Source organism: Salmo salar, chromosome ssa13 (assembly GCF_905237065.1).
Source record: "Salmo salar chromosome ssa13, Ssal_v3.1, whole genome shotgun sequence".
NCBI lineage: Eukaryota > Metazoa > Chordata > Actinopteri > Salmoniformes > Salmonidae > Salmo > Salmo salar.
In genome coordinates, this window is record NC_059454.1 from 38467944 (window position 1) to 38483596 (window position 15653).

Genomic DNA, 15653 nt, shown 5'->3' on the forward strand with positions numbered 1-15653 from the left:
ACGAGGGAAAATGTTTGTTGACGTCTGGCTTGATTGAACCATATTATGCGGTAAATGTGGGGTGATTGGTTGAAATTGTGACCCCTCTTTTTTGTACTGCGGGGATGGCTCAGTTTAATTCAATAATATTGCGATGATTTCACTGTTTTAAGCGGAAAAAGTGCAGTGATTGGTCAAATATGCAAGCCCTCGTATAATATGCAGGGAATTGTTGATTTATCCCCCCCAAAAAATTGCGATCGCAGAATGGCGGAATCCCGGAGGTACTGATAATAGGAGGTGTAACCAGTGGCGGTTCGAGACCATTTCAACTGGGGGGGGGGCAAGCTGGGGCCAGTTGTACTGTTAGAGGGGCCAGTTACATTAGATGTTTTATTGTTGTCATATCGTTTTCTCCACTGCATTGCAGGCATTAGCAGGCAAAAGACCATGTTCGTAATCATCATCATCATCATCATCATCATCATCATCATCGTTGCCACTGTCTAATAACGGATGTAAAAAAAAGAATGATAGCAAAAATTAGTTATGTAAAAATTATTTCATACTCCACATTTAGGGGGGCCACAAGGGGTCCAAAATTGTTATCACAGGGGCACTGCCCCCCCCCCAGAACCGCTAGTGGGTGTAACAGAACATGAGTGGAAGGTCACATATGGTACATTACCTGACAGCAGTGACCTTGTGCCATCTGCCATCATTGATGGGCTCTCTGGACTGTATCTGAGACTCTCCACTGCCCAGCTGGTAGCTGTGGACAGACAGGGAACATGCAACAGTAGCATTACTACTACAGTAGGGCTACATACAGGAGAATGAGCAGCTATGTGCTTATTTAGGACTGGTGCAAACACTTTACCAATCAGTTATATACAAACCGTAAGCATGGCATATTCCTTAGGAAACCACAATAATCTAAAAGAAAAACAGTGATGCTTTCTTACCTGAAGACTAAGTGTCCATTTTGCAGACCAAGACTTATAAAGTCCTTGCCCTTGCCTTGATCTCCAAGTTCCTGGAAATAAAGTTGTTTAGGTGACAAATTAAAGGAAAGTTATGACAGTATAATGATATATTAAAACCATAATGGATTTTTTATTTATTTACTGAGTGCACAGATTCTCTGTTATTAAGACTTGTGGAGTTGCCTGTATTGTATATGATACATACAAATATATTTTTTTATACCTATTCAAGCTGTGATCACAAACCTGAATCAAGCTCCTTTTGGTAGTACAGTACAAACTAAGTTACATGCAACATAACAATAAGCATTGAAGCTGCCACAGTGCATATTATAGTACATTGTTAAAGAGTGATTGAATTGATAACTAAAAGTGGTAGGCTGCTCCAGCCAGAGACAACAAGAGCCAAGTAGCCTTATCCAGATTGTTGTACATTTCAAAACATGTAGTCCATAGTAGTGTAAGACTGTCAAATTATCTCACAATACATCTATACATGAAGTACATCACAGGAGGCTGCTGAGTGGGAGGATGGCTCATAATTATGGCTGGAATTAAGTGAATGATAAACACACGGATACCTTGTTTGATTATCATGCCATTTATTCCATTCCAGCCATTACTTTGAGCCCGTCCTCCCCAATTAAGGTGCCACCAACCTCCTGTGAAGTACATATCCTGAAATATACCATATTTACCAGGTGTTTAGGTGAGGTGGATACCTTTTTACTAGCATGCATCTTGCGGAAATGGCTAGCGCCATTAAAGGGCTCCTGGGGAAGATGGGAGTGGGGTCGGGTGAGAGAGGCAAAGCGTCAACCAGGCGACATGCAGTGCAGTCAAACAAAACAGTGCTGTCAAACCATGCCTGGACCTGGAACTGTGACATGGCTCGCTCAGAGCCAACATGCCAAACCGACAGCCAGTCTAAGTTGCATCAATCTCAATGAAATGAGTAAGGAGTGAGCCCTGAGAGCCAACATTATTAATAACCAAACAGAAAAGAGCAGTTGAATGTCAGCGAACCTATTTGAGTCTTAGAAAAGCTATATATACACACATCCAATGTATTATTATTAATGTGAGTGTAAAAGGTTGGTCATTTTGTGAAGGTGGGTTATTGGTAAATATGTGATTAGATAGTAAGGATGATTAGGAGTGCTGCGTAGTGGGGTGGGGCACGGTGGCAAAGTTAGTTAGGACATACCACTCCCTGCCACAGGATCAGGCCCTCTTTGGAGGTGGTGTTGACCTTGAGCTCCATCTCGATGGTCTCTGGAGCGTCAGGGCCGCTGCAACACACACACAGAGATTTAAAACTACAAAGACCACGTCAATGCCTCACTACAATAGTGACAATTTTAGAGAAGGAAACTGACACAGCTTAAAGAAAGTTGCTTCCTTCCCCACTTGGGAAACTCTGTCTCACCTTCTGGGGAAGATGGTCTTGGGAAGAGAAAGGTAACCGTTGTCATAGAATTGAGCTGCATACTCAATGGGGGCATCTATAAAAACAGAGTAGAAAACACAACACTTCAGTTTCCTGTATGTTGCCATAGGTGGCAGCAGGCTGAATAGAACCAGCCAACTGGCTCAGTTAGAAACTACAGTAGTTACACAAGAGTGAAGAAAGACATGGAAAGAGGGGAAAAGACAAAGAGCATCTTGTTATTGTTTGACTTTAGGAACAATATTTGTATTAATATTTCAAATAGCTCCATTTTTGACATGTATTCCTTACAGTACAGTATTTTAGACCAATGTTGCAGATTGAAGATTCTGTATTGACAGACAAACTGTACAAAACTCCAGTCAGATGACATTCTCCATAGTACATGTCATTCCTTACACACACACACACACACACACACACACACACACACACTAGTCAAAAGATACAGGCATCTCAGTGCAGTGGGGACCCAGACGATGGAATACTCCATGTTATCATCTTCAGGAGTTTCAACACACCCCTCATAATACTTCCATCCAAATACTTTTAGAGGTTAGTAACTGACAACGAACATCCTCGTTCCAATATGTAGAAAATGCATTTCACAGTCTCAGTTTCCACCAACAGCAGTAGTGGAGTTGTTTCTGTTGTTGTTTTGGACAGGCAGTTCAGAAGACGGAATAGAGGTTCGTGTTGCAGTGAGTGGTTGGTTATTATGTCATAGACTCGACGCTTGTTTAGGAGAGGAAAAAAGGGGAATTCTACATTTAAAACCTATAAGGTATCTCAAACAAGACAAAGAAAAAGTGTCACTGGGCCAAAAGCTGCTGAGACACAACTGCAAGATGATGTAATAGCCATCTGCATGCTATAGTACACTTAGCCTTTAACATAGAATTCCCCTCTCCCAACATGTCACAGATAGGGCCACCAGTTGAGTACAGTACAGACATGTGTAGTGTTGGTTCCTTAGTACAGTACACGTGTTGTGTAAGTGATTTGTTTCTCTGATTTGCTGAGTGTGTTAGGCTGGCGGCGGGGGCCCACTGGGGCTCTTGAGGGCCCTCAGGTCGGTCGGTGGGCCCCTGACGGTTAGTCACGGTTATGTCAGGCAGAACTGAAGGGAGGGATACTGTACCATTCCCCCCGCTACCTTCCAAATTCCACAGGGCCTCGGCGAAGCTGGAGACCTGGCCTGTGTGTGTGGGATATAACCATGAGAGGCCTGGGGTAAGACACATGTGGCTCAGACACCCAACACTTCAGAGCTCGGCTGGATCCTATACACTAACTGTCTGATGTTATGGTATGGAGGTTCGAGTGTGGAGAATCATCTTCATATGGGACCATTCCTTAGACGAAGGGTCTGGTTGAGGTCTAGCTAATGCAACGTCCTATGGGACAGAGATAGTTACCAGTAGACATACAGTGCCTTGCAAAAGTATTCATCCCCCTTGGTGTTTTTCCTATTCTGTTGCATTACAACCTGTAATTTAAATTGATTTTTATTTGGATTTCATGTAATGGACATACACAAAATAGTCCAAATTGGTGAAGTGAAAAAAATTCGAAAGAATAAAAAACAGAAAAGTGGTGCGTGCATTCACCCCTTTTGCTATGAAGCCCCTAAATAAGATCTGGTGCAACCAATTACCTTCAGAAGTCACATAATTAGTTAAATAAAGTCCACCTGTGTGCAATCTAATTGTCACATGACCTCATATATATATATATATATATATATATACACACACACATACACAGATATACATACATACATATACATACACACACACACCGTTCTGAAAGGCCCCAGAGCCTGCAACACCACTTAGCAAGGGGCACCACCAAGCAAGCGGCACCATGAAGACCAAGGAGCTCTCCAAATAGGTCAGGAACAAAGTTGGAGTACAGATCAGGGTTAGGTTATATTAAAAAAAAATCTGAAACTTTGAACATCCCACGGAGCACCATTAAATCAATTATAAAAAAATTTGAAAGAATATGGCGCCACAACAAAACTGCCAAGAGAGGGCCGCCCACCGAAACTCACAGACCAGGCAAGGAGGGCATTAATCAGAGAGGCAACAAAGAGACCAAAGATAACCCTGAAGGAGCTGCAAAGTTCCACAGCGGAGATTGGAGTATCTGTCCACTTTAAGCCATACACTCCACAGAGCTGGGCTTTACGGAAGAGTGGCCAGAAAAAAAAACATTGCTTAAAGAAAAAAATAATCACACACATTTAGTGTTCGCCAAAAGGCATGTGGGAGACTCCCCAAACATATGGAAGAAGGTATTCTGGTCAGATGAGACTAAAATTGAGCTTTTTGGCAATCAAGGAAAACGCTGTCTGGCGCAAACCTAACACCTCTCATCACCTCAAGAACACCATCCCCACAGTGAAGCATGGTGGTGGCAGCATCATGCTGTGGGGATGTTTTTCCATTGGCAGGGACTGGGAAACTGGTCAGAATTGAAGGAATGATGGATGATGCTAAACAGGGAAATTCTTGAGGGAAACCTGTTTCAGTCTTCCAGAGATTTGAGTCTGGGACAGAGGTTCACCTTCCAGCAGGACAATGACCCTAAGTATACTGCTAAAGCAACACTCGAGTGGTTTAAGGGGAAACATTTAAATGCCTTGGAATGGCCTAGTCAAAGCCCAGACCTCAATCCAATTGAGAATCTGTGGTATGACATAAAGATTGCTGTACACCAGCGAAATCCATCCTACTTGAAGGAGCTGGAGCAGCTTGGCCTTGAAGAATAGTAAAAAATCCCAGTGGCTAGATGTGCCAAGCTTATAGAGACATGCCCCAAGAGACTTGCAGCTGTAATTGCTGCAAAAGGTGGCTCTACAAAGTTGAAAAGTTGTGCAAGCTCAAGTTATCCATTTTTTTCACAAGAAAAATTATTTTGCATCTTTAAAGTGGTAGGCATGTTGTGTAAATCAAATACAAATCCCCCCCCCAAAAAAATCTATTTTAATTCCAGGTTGTAAGGCAACAAAATAGGAAAAATGCCAAGGGTGGTGAATACTTTCGCAAGCCACTGTAACAATCTCGCTCAACATGATAAGGGTGTATTCTAAAGCTAACATGGGGTGCTGTGAAGAGATTTGATGGTATCTCCAGAGATTTCTTTATCTCCTAGCTAATAAAGACACAGCACTGCAAACAATCGTCATTCACAATTATACCATACATCAGCTTTTATGGTAAAAGGGCAATTCTTGGAGTAATTGGTAGAAAACTAAAATATATTAAAGTGTTTTAATAGGTTTATAATAATTCATTATCCAGACACTTTATCCAGAATTATTCAATTTGTTCTGCTGGTCTCCCTCATTCTTTATGATAACAAAGTTACATCTCAAAGGACTAAAATATAATTGATGTCATTTTGCAGACGCTTTTATCCAAAGCGACTTACAGTCATGCGTACATTTTTTATGTATGGGGGGTCCTGGGAATTGAACCCACTATGCTGACGTTGCCAATGCCAGCGCCATACTCTACCAACTGAGCTTCAAAGACCAAGACCCCTACAGAGGACCAAGATATAGTGGAATGGTTGTGTTGTGTCCAGTGTATAGGAAAATAAGAGAGTAGTATTTACTCTGTCCACAGGTGGGGCCATTGAAGCCTAAGGGACACACACAGTGGCCATTCACACAGCTGCCTCCATTCTGGCACTGGTCACTGCTCTGGCAGGTATCCCTCACCACCTCACAGCGCTCACCTGGAGAGGGCACAGGGTCAGGGGTTAGAAGGGTCAAAGTGGCATCAAGAGGACAGATACACCTTATTTGCTAAATAGTTAACCAATAGCTACCCGGACTATCTGCACTGACCCATCTTTGCACTAACTCATCACATACGCTGCTGCTACTCTTTATTAGCTATCCTGTTGCCTAGTCACTTTATCCCTACCTATATGTACAGTACCAGTCAAAAGTTTGGACACCTACTCATTACAGGGTTTCTTTATTTTTACTATTTTCTACATTGTAGAAGAGTGAAGATATCAAAACTAAATTCAGCCAAAAAAGAAACGTCCCCTTTTCAGGACCCTGTCTTTCAAAGATAATTCGTAAAAATCCAAATAACATCACAGATCTTCATTGTAAAGATTTAAACAATGTTTCCCATGCTTTTTCAATGAACCATAAACAATTAATGAACATGCACCTGTGGAACGGCTGTTAAGACACTAACAGCTTACAGACGATAGGCAATTAAGGTCTCAGTTATGAAAACATAGGACACTAAAGAGGCCTTTCTACTGACGCTGAAAAACACCAAAAGAAAGATGCCCAGGGTCCCTGCTCATCTGTGTGAATGTGCCTTAGGTATGCTGCAAGGAGGCATGAGGACTGCAGATGTGGCCAGTGCAAAAAAATTTGCAATGTCCGTACTGCGAGACGCCTAAGACAGAGCTACAGGGAAACAGAACGGACAGCTGATCATCCTCGCAGTGGCAGACCACGTGTAACATCACCTGCACAGGATCGGTACATCTGAACATCACACCTGTGGGACAGGTACAGGATGGCAACAACAACTGCACGAGTTACACCAGGAACGCACAATCCCTCCATCAGTGCACCGACTGTCCGCAATAGGCTGGACTGAGGGCTTGTAGGCCTGTTGTAAGGCAGGTCCTCACCAGAAACAACATCGCCTATGGGCACAAATCCACCGTCGCTGGACCAGACAGGACTGGCAAAAAGTACTCTTCAATGACGAGTCGCGGTTTTGTCTCACCAGGGGTGATGGTCGGATTCGTGTTTATCATAGAAGGAATGAGCGTTACACCGAGGCCTGTACTCTGGAGTGGGATCGATTTGGAGGTGGCTGGTCCGTCATGGACTGGGGCGGTGTGTCACAGCATCATCGGACTGAGCTTGTCGTCATTGCAGGCAATCTCAACGCTGTGCGCTACAGGGAAGACATCCTCCTCCCTCATGTGGTACCCTTCCTGCAGGCTCATCCTGACATGACCCTCCAGCATGACAATGCTACCAGCCATACTGCTCGTTCTGTGCGTGATTTCCTGCAAGACAGGAATGTCAGTGTTCTGCCATGGCCAGCGAAGAGCCCAGATCTCAATCCCACTGAGCACATCTGGGACCTGTTGGATCGGAGGGTGAGGGCTAGGGACATTCCCCCCAGAAATGTCCGGGAACTTGCAGGTGCCTTGGTGGAAGAGTGGGGTAACATCTCACAGCAAGAACTGGCAAATCTGGTGTAGTCCATGAGGAGGAGATGCACTGCAGTACTTAATGCAACTGGTGGCCACATCAGATAGTGACTGTTACTTTTGATTTTGAACCCCCCTTTGTTCAGGGACACATTATTCCATTTCTGTTCGTCACATGTCTGTGGAACTTGTTCAGTTTATGTCAGTTGTTTAATCTTATGTTCATACAAATATTTACACGTTAATTTTGCTGAAAATATACCCAGTTGACAGTGAGAGGACATTTCTTTTTTTGCTGAGTTTATGAAATAGCACATATGGAATCATGTAGTAACCACAAAAGTGTAACCACAAAAAACGAATAAAAATATATTTGAGATTCTTCAAAGTAGACACCCTTTGCCTTGATTGGACTGGTACTGCATATACAAAAGTATGTGGACACCCCTTGAAATTAGTGGATATTTATTTTGCTGACAGGTGTATCAAATCGAACACACAGACATGCAATCTCCATAGACAAATATTGACAGTAGAATGGCCCATACTGAAAAGCTCAGTGACTTTCAACGTGGCACCGTCATAGGATGCCACCTTTCCAAGTCATTTTGTCAAATTTCTGCCCTGCTATAGCTGCTCCGGTCAGCTGTAAGTGCTGCTATTGTGAAGCGGAAACATCTAGGAGCAACATCGGCTCAGCTGCGAAGTGGTAGAACACACAAGCTCACAGAAGGGGAATGCTGAGTGCTGAAGAGTGTAAATTTTTTTTTTTTAAATCACCTTTCCTCGTGGCAACATTCACTGCCGAGTTCCAAACTGCCTCTGGAAGCAACGTCAGCACACGAACTGTTCGCCGGGAGCTTCTTGAAATGGGTTTCCATGGCCGAGCAGCCACACACAAGCCTAAGATCACCATGTACAATGCCAAGCTTTGGCTGGAGCGGTGTAAAGCTCGCTAACATTGGACTCTGGAAACGCGTTCCCTGGAGTGGTGAATCACATTTCACCATCTGGCAATCCAATGGACAATCTGGGTTTGGCGGATGCCAAGAGAATGCTACCTGCCCCAATGCATAGTGCCAACTGTAAAGTTTGGTGGAGGAGGTATAATGGCCTGGGGCTGTTTTTCATGGTTCAAGCTAGTTCCCTTAGTTCCAGTGAAGGGAAATCTTAACGCAACAGCATACAATGACATTCTAGACAATTCCAACTTTCTGGCAACAGTTTGGCGAAGGCCCTTTCCTGTTTCAGCATGACAATGCCCCTGTGCACAAAGCGAGGTCCATACAGAAATGGTTTGTCGAAGTTGGCGTGGAAGAACTTGACTGGCCTGCACAAAGCCCTGACCTCAACTCCATCGAACACCTTTGGGATGAATTGGAATGCCGACTGCGAGCCAGGCCTAATCACCCAACATCAGTGTCCGACCTCACTACTGCTCTTGTGGCTGAATGAAAGCAAGTCCCTGCAGCAATGTTTCAACACCTAATGGACACCACTTTTTCCTTCCCAGAAAAGTGTAGGCTGTTATAGCAGCAAAGGGTGGACCAACTCCATATTAATGCACATCATTTTGGAATGAGACGCACAACAAGCAGGTGTCCACATACACTACAAGACCAAAAGTATCTACCTCAATTACCTCGTATTCCGTCATATCGACTAGGTACTGGTACCCCGTGTATATAACCAAGTTATCGCTGTATTTATTTCTTGTGTTATTATTTAGCATTTCACTGCTAGTCTACACATGTTCTTCACAAAGCATGTGACAAATACAATTGATTTGGTAAATATTATTATCAGAATAGGATAGGGTTATTGAATACCAATTCTTAAATCAATCTATGGCATATGGCTCCATCCAATCTGAAATCCCATAGATTGTACGTCATTTAACATTTACAATGGACTCACCCTCGAAGCCATCCTTGCAGAGACACTGGTATTCATACTCAGCACTGGGCATGCATCTCGCCCCATTCAGACAGGGGTTGCGGTCACAGGGACTGTTGTCCTTACACTGGACGATGGCCATGCTCTCTGTGAAGCTGTAGGACAGGTCCACCTTCTTACCATTGATGGACACCTGGACAAGGGACAATACACATGGTAGAGGTTAAAGGTCATGCATGTCAAGTCAAATTGTCAAAGAAAAGAAGACATTTTGTTTTCCCCCCTCTATTGTACACAGATATTCTGTGACTGTTCTGTGACTGGATATCCAACGTGACATTGGAGGTACTAAGGTGATTATAAACGGTAATAAAGGAAATCATGGAATCGCCACGTGTCTCTCTCTCTGTGTCTGTGTGTGTGTGTGTGTGTGTGTGTGTGTGTGTGTGTGTGTGTGTGTGTGTGTGTGTGTTGAGCTCACCACTCCTATGCATCCATCAAACATATCACTGATGTTAAGAGCCTTGGGTACGATCTCAATGTTGGGGACTCCTCCCAGGTACATGGGGGTGTGGATGTTCAGGCCCTGGGCCTTGCCTGGCGACGACCTCCTGACCTCCCGGCCACCGTCAACCGTCAGAGATCCATCCTTGTCGAGGCGCCCGGCTTCCAAGCGGTGCCACTGGCCAAGGGTGACCGGCTCAGGACTGCGCAGGACGGCTTGGCCTGGAAACAAAGACAGTAGTAGCATGGTTTCCACTATGTCTGAGCGCGTCAGTGCTTTCTAGTGCCTTGATAGTTTCCTTTCCACTGTTTTGTGGGTGCCTGAGAGGTGCTTAGTGTGAAAACTAGGCCAATGAAACAGCGGAGATACTTAAACCAGAGACAGATTCCCTGATCATATCGGTCAACAGAGTTTCAGTGTTTGGAGCCTCGATCTATAAGTTAAGATTCAAGAATATATGGCACAGCCACAAAAAGCTGTTAGCTTGAAAACGAAAAGATAACAGTCGGAAGAGGATTTACCAGGATGAGTAGCTATCACAGTACACACGTAACATAGCAGTATTATATATATATATTTTTATATATAAAATATATATATTTTATTATAAACTGGGTGGTTCCAGTCCTGAATGCTGATTGGCTGGAAGCAGTGGTATATCAGACAGTATACCATGGATATGACAGAACATTTATTTTTACTGCTCTACTTACGTTGGTAGCCAGTTTATAATAGCAATAAGGCAACTCGGGGGTTTGTGGTATATTGCCAATATACCACGGCTACAGGCTGTATCCAGGCACTCTTCTTTGCGTCGTGCATAAGAACAGTCCTTAGCCGTGGTATATTGGCCATATACCACACCCCCTCGGGCCTTATTGCTTAATTATAATGTGTCTTTATGCTCTCACCAGTCCCCAGTTCATAGCAGAATTGCACGTATCCGTCAACCATCTCCAGGGAGACAAAGTCCTCCGTCTTCATCTTCTTGCCCACGCTGAAGAACATCAGGCCGTCCAGGTCCATTGGTTTGAACTCCATCTCGATGCGCAGGTCATTGTGGATGTTGGTCAGAGGAGGGTACGCAATGTACGATTCCAAACCATCAAACAGGGGAGTAGTCACCAATTCACCTAGAGGAAACAAACATCAACAAGATGTTGAGATATTACGTGACCAAAATGCCTAAAAACAAACAGGATAGAGAGAATATCTATTATATCTAGTAAGGTGTGATTATGCCTCAATTGCAATACAGGAAAGTGGGCAATGCACAGAAAAAAAGGGTTCTCTTACCGTCCATGCACTTGTTTCCAGACTTGCCCAGGTGGCATCGACAGTCATAGCCCAGGGAGTTCTGACGGTTGATGCAGGTGGCGTCCGGTCCACAAGCCTCTGGGTGGCAGTGCAGGGAGGAGTGGTGCTGGCAGTTACTCCCTGTGAATCCTCTGGGACAGCTACACTTGTACAGACTGGCCTCAGAGTCCTGGCACATCCCTCCATTCTGAAACACAACACAATCAATGAATGAAGGCATTAAAGTATTTTTCAAGCGGGGTCTGAGGACGTGGTTGTCAGCTGACCTGACAGGGGCGGTCAGTGCAGACGGGACAGTTGGACACGCCCGTGGAGCTGCGCTCCAGATCCTTGAAGATGATCTCATCACCTTGGATGACCAGCTTACGGATGCACCCTGGATAGAACCAAGAACCGATGGGAACATTCCAAAACAGTGATCAGCAAAGTCTTGTCAACTGTTAAGAAATAACCAGTTACCAAACAAACAAATAACTGCATGTTATAAATGTTTATCTACTGTTCCCTGAAGTATGGGACATTTGTGTTGTACCAGTTGTTCTGGTTGAAAGTGAACAAAGAGTGATCTCTTACCGACAAAGCCGGTCTTGAGGCCAGCTGTCTTGGCCAGGAGGGTGTAGTTGGGGTAACCACCCACATACAACTCCTCGTTCAGATCCAGCCCCTGGAACTTTCCCTGTGATACAAGACAGGAAACAGTGTTCAAGGATTCATCTCCTTGATACTGTATGTACTCAACAGTCTTTAACTGACTAAGTGAAACTACCTGGGAGTGTCTGTTGGATATTCTCTTCGTGTGAATGACATTGTTGAACAGTCTCTGGCTCTAAAAAAATGAGTGGGACACTACCTGTGAGCTCCCATTGACGGGGGCCTCCCTGTCCACTATGATGGAGCCCTGGGTTTGGTTGCGGTAGAACTCTATGGTATGGAACTCTCCCAGTTTGATGGGGGTGGGGTAGCGGATGGTGGCCATGCCAGAACCCACGTCAAACCTGGCAGGAGAAAAAAGTTCAGGTTAGCGTTATCGCTATCATTGTCGTTTTTGCCATCATTATTGTGATTGTCATTATCATCAGCTAATTTTGACAGAGACTAATGACAGTTCAAGTTACCATTCATCAATAGCTTGTTTATTCTTACACATTGAGCTCATATAGTGTTCATAGTGCGCCAGAATGACAGCCAGGTGCTCACCTGAACTCAGGCCTGCCTCCCACCAGCCCCAGAGAGATGAAATCTGCTCCCATGGTCCTCTTCTGTCCATTGTAGATGATCATACCTGGTGGACGAGTGGAGGTACAGTTAGTTTGGGACACACCCTCACCCCCTGGAGCCAGTCAGATGAAAAACAGTCCCCCTGGCACCAAGAGGGGCGCTGAGGTCACTCAATGAAGCTGCATGCTTGCAGGTTAAGGGCCAAGCTTGGGACAGTCAAAGCCAGGTTCTAGTAGCTGCTGCCCTGGGGCATCGCTCTGCTCTGTATCAAACTAGTCCGTCTGGTTTGATCTATCTCTGCCTTCACACGGGCTGCATGCCAGCGACACATGCTCTGCTAAACTCTTCCCAAGCAGCACTGCAACCATCATCAGCAAGGTCAAAGCCAGGGCAGTCTAAAACCATGCCTCCTCCTCATAAACGTATCCGTAACATCTATGGCTCTGAAAGGTAGAGGTTATAGCAGAGATATTTCTTAAATGCAGCACAATTGTTGTTGTGTTTTTTTTGGGGGGGGGATAGTTTACTCTGTACAGCTTCCATGAGCTAGTATGGAAGTTGTTATCAGAGTGTGTGTGTCACCCATTGAAGCACCCCACCTCGCTGGTGGTACTGTGCTCTTTACTAGCTTCAGAATTGCTGTCCAATCTTCATTATGAGGCCTAATCACTGTATAGGCTAATAAGACATTCATTTTGCAATAATAAAGCTTGTCTTTAGAAGCAGCAGGGCAGTCTTGTAGGTAGAAGCTGATGCATAGAGATGAAATCGATTGTAATGATGGCCTCACACTGTCCTCATCAATAGGCCAAAGACTAATGGAATGACGAACGGGGGGGGGTCTGCCAATCATGCCTGAATGAGGACATAGACCATTCTTCAATAGGCTTCTATCTCACAGCCATCAGCTGTGCTCTACATTAGGTTGCATTATGGTAAGGTAAAAGGTCAACATCACTGGTGGCTTTTCAGCCCAAAAAGCATCACCTGCATCAGTCCTGAGTGTGTGAGCTCAAGCACCGTGACTCACCAGCATAGAGGATAAGACCTTCACACCGCATGGGTGAGAAGAGAGGGAGTGTGTGGAGGGACAGAAGAAGAGGGGGGTGAAATCGTGTGAAAAAACATGACACACGGCAAAAAAACAAAAACAAGGAAAGAGAACGTACTCAACGACACTTAAGACATAACAAGACATAACAGATGCAGTCAGGATCACTGTAGTCAGTGAAACCATCTTCAAAGCAAAAGTTGCAAATCCACTGGTGCAGAGAAAGCTATTTTTCACTACATAAGTCTGACTGTAAGTGACTACAGCCTCACCATCAGGATTGTCTGGCCTGAAGCTGATCTTGATGCTGAAGGACTTGTAGGCGTTCTTGATGGTGGGCAGTGTGAGATAGGACAGGGGCTCCTGGGTGAAATAGGGCATCACTCGATCTGTAGAGATAAAGGATGGAGAATCGTAGAGTTAGATACTGGCAATATCAAAAGTTCCCCTTCGATTGAGCTTACTGCCTATGAACTAGAGATAGGGACGGGGAACCATGGAGTTGGATACTGGCAATAATGTTATAGTTGAAGTCGGAAGTTTACATACACTTAGGATGGAGTCATTAAAACTCATTTTTCAACCACTCCACACATTTCTTGTTCACAAACTAGTTTTGCCAAGTCGGTTAGGACATCTACTTTGTGCATGACACAAGTAATTTTTCCAACAATTGTTTACAGACAGATTATTTCACTGTATCACAATTCCAGTGGGTCAGAATTTTACATACACTAAGTTGACAGTGCCTTTAAAGAGCTTGGAAAATTCCAGATAATGATGTCATGGCTTTAGAAGCTTCTGATAGGCTAATTGACACAATTTGAGTCAATTGGAGGTGTACCTGTGGATGTATTTCAAGGCCTACCTTCAAACTCAGTGCCTCTTTGCTTGACATCATGGGAAAATCAAAAGAAACCAGCCAAGACCTCAGAATTTTTTTTTTTTTAGACATCCACAAGTCTGGTTCATCCTTGGGAGCAATTTCCAAATGCCTGGATGTACCACGTTCATCTGTACAAACAATAGTACGCAAGTATAAACACCATGGGACCACGCAGCCGTCATACCGCTCAGGAAGGAGACGCGTGTTAGTGATGAACGTACTTTGGTGCGAAAAGTGCAAATCAATCCCAGAACAACAGCAAAGGACCTTGTGAAGATGCTGGAGGAAACAGGTACAAAAGTATCTATATCCACAGTAAAACGAATCCTATATCGACATAACCTGAAAGGTCGCTCAGCAAGGAAGAAGGCATTGCTCCAAAACCCCATAAAAAAAGCCAGACTATGGTTTGAAACTGCACATGGGGACAAAGATTGTACTTTTTGGAGAAATGTCCTTTTGTCTAATGAAACAAAAACAGAACTGTTTGGCCATAATGACCATCGTTATGTTTGTAAGAAAAAGGGGGATGCTTGCAAGCCGAAGAACACCATCCCAACCGTGAAGCACAGGGGTGGTAGCATCATGTTGTGGGGGTGCTTTGCTGCAGGAGGGACTGGTGCACTTCACAAAATAGATGGCATCATGAGGATGGAAGCAATATCTCAAGACATCAGTCAGGGAGTTAAGGCTTGGTTGCAAATGAGTCTTCCAAATGGACAATGACCCCATGCATACTTCCAAAGTTGTGGCAAAATGGCTTAAGGACAACAAAGTCAAAGTATTGGAGTGGCCATCACAAAGCCTTGACCGCAATCTTATAGAAAATTTGTGGGCACAACTGAAAAAGCGTGTACGAGCAAGGAGGCCTTCAAACCTGACTCAGTTACACCAGCTCTGTCAAGAGGAATGGGCCAAAATTCACCCAACTTATTGTGGGAAGCTTGTGGAAGGCTACCCAAAATATTTGTCCCAAGATAAACAATTTAAAGGCAATGCTACCTAATACTAATTGAGTGAATGTAAACTTCTGACCCACTGGGAATGTGATGAAAGAAATAAAAGCTGAAATAAATCATTCTCTCTACTATTGTTCTGACATTTCACATTCTTAAAATAAAGTGGTGATCCTAACTAACCTAAGACAGGGAATTTTT

At 44.2% G+C, this 15653-nt stretch overlaps 1 protein-coding gene across 1 annotated transcript in view; it reads right to left on the reverse strand.

Moving 5' to 3' along the window:
- Positions 1-15653, reverse strand: part of LOC106567148 (basement membrane-specific heparan sulfate proteoglycan core protein) — an 86598-nt gene that overhangs the window by 3034 nt on the left and 67911 nt on the right. Inside the window, exons 64-80 of the mRNA XM_045692753.1 lie at positions 13883-13999; positions 13590-13607; positions 12539-12623; positions 12192-12336; positions 11915-12017; positions 11608-11717; positions 11321-11528; positions 10936-11157; positions 10001-10245; positions 9541-9712; positions 6040-6162; positions 3557-3613; positions 2395-2470; positions 2173-2257; positions 1688-1738; positions 945-1015; positions 668-751 (exon numbers count right to left, since the gene is read on the reverse strand). Coding sequence (XP_045548709.1) covers positions 668-751; positions 945-1015; positions 1688-1738; positions 2173-2257; positions 2395-2470; positions 3557-3613; positions 6040-6162; positions 9541-9712; positions 10001-10245; positions 10936-11157; positions 11321-11528; positions 11608-11717; positions 11915-12017; positions 12192-12336; positions 12539-12623; positions 13590-13607; positions 13883-13999 — 1972 coding nt within the window. The remainder of the gene's footprint in view (positions 1-667; positions 752-944; positions 1016-1687; positions 1739-2172; positions 2258-2394; positions 2471-3556; positions 3614-6039; positions 6163-9540; positions 9713-10000; positions 10246-10935; positions 11158-11320; positions 11529-11607; positions 11718-11914; positions 12018-12191; positions 12337-12538; positions 12624-13589; positions 13608-13882; positions 14000-15653) is intronic.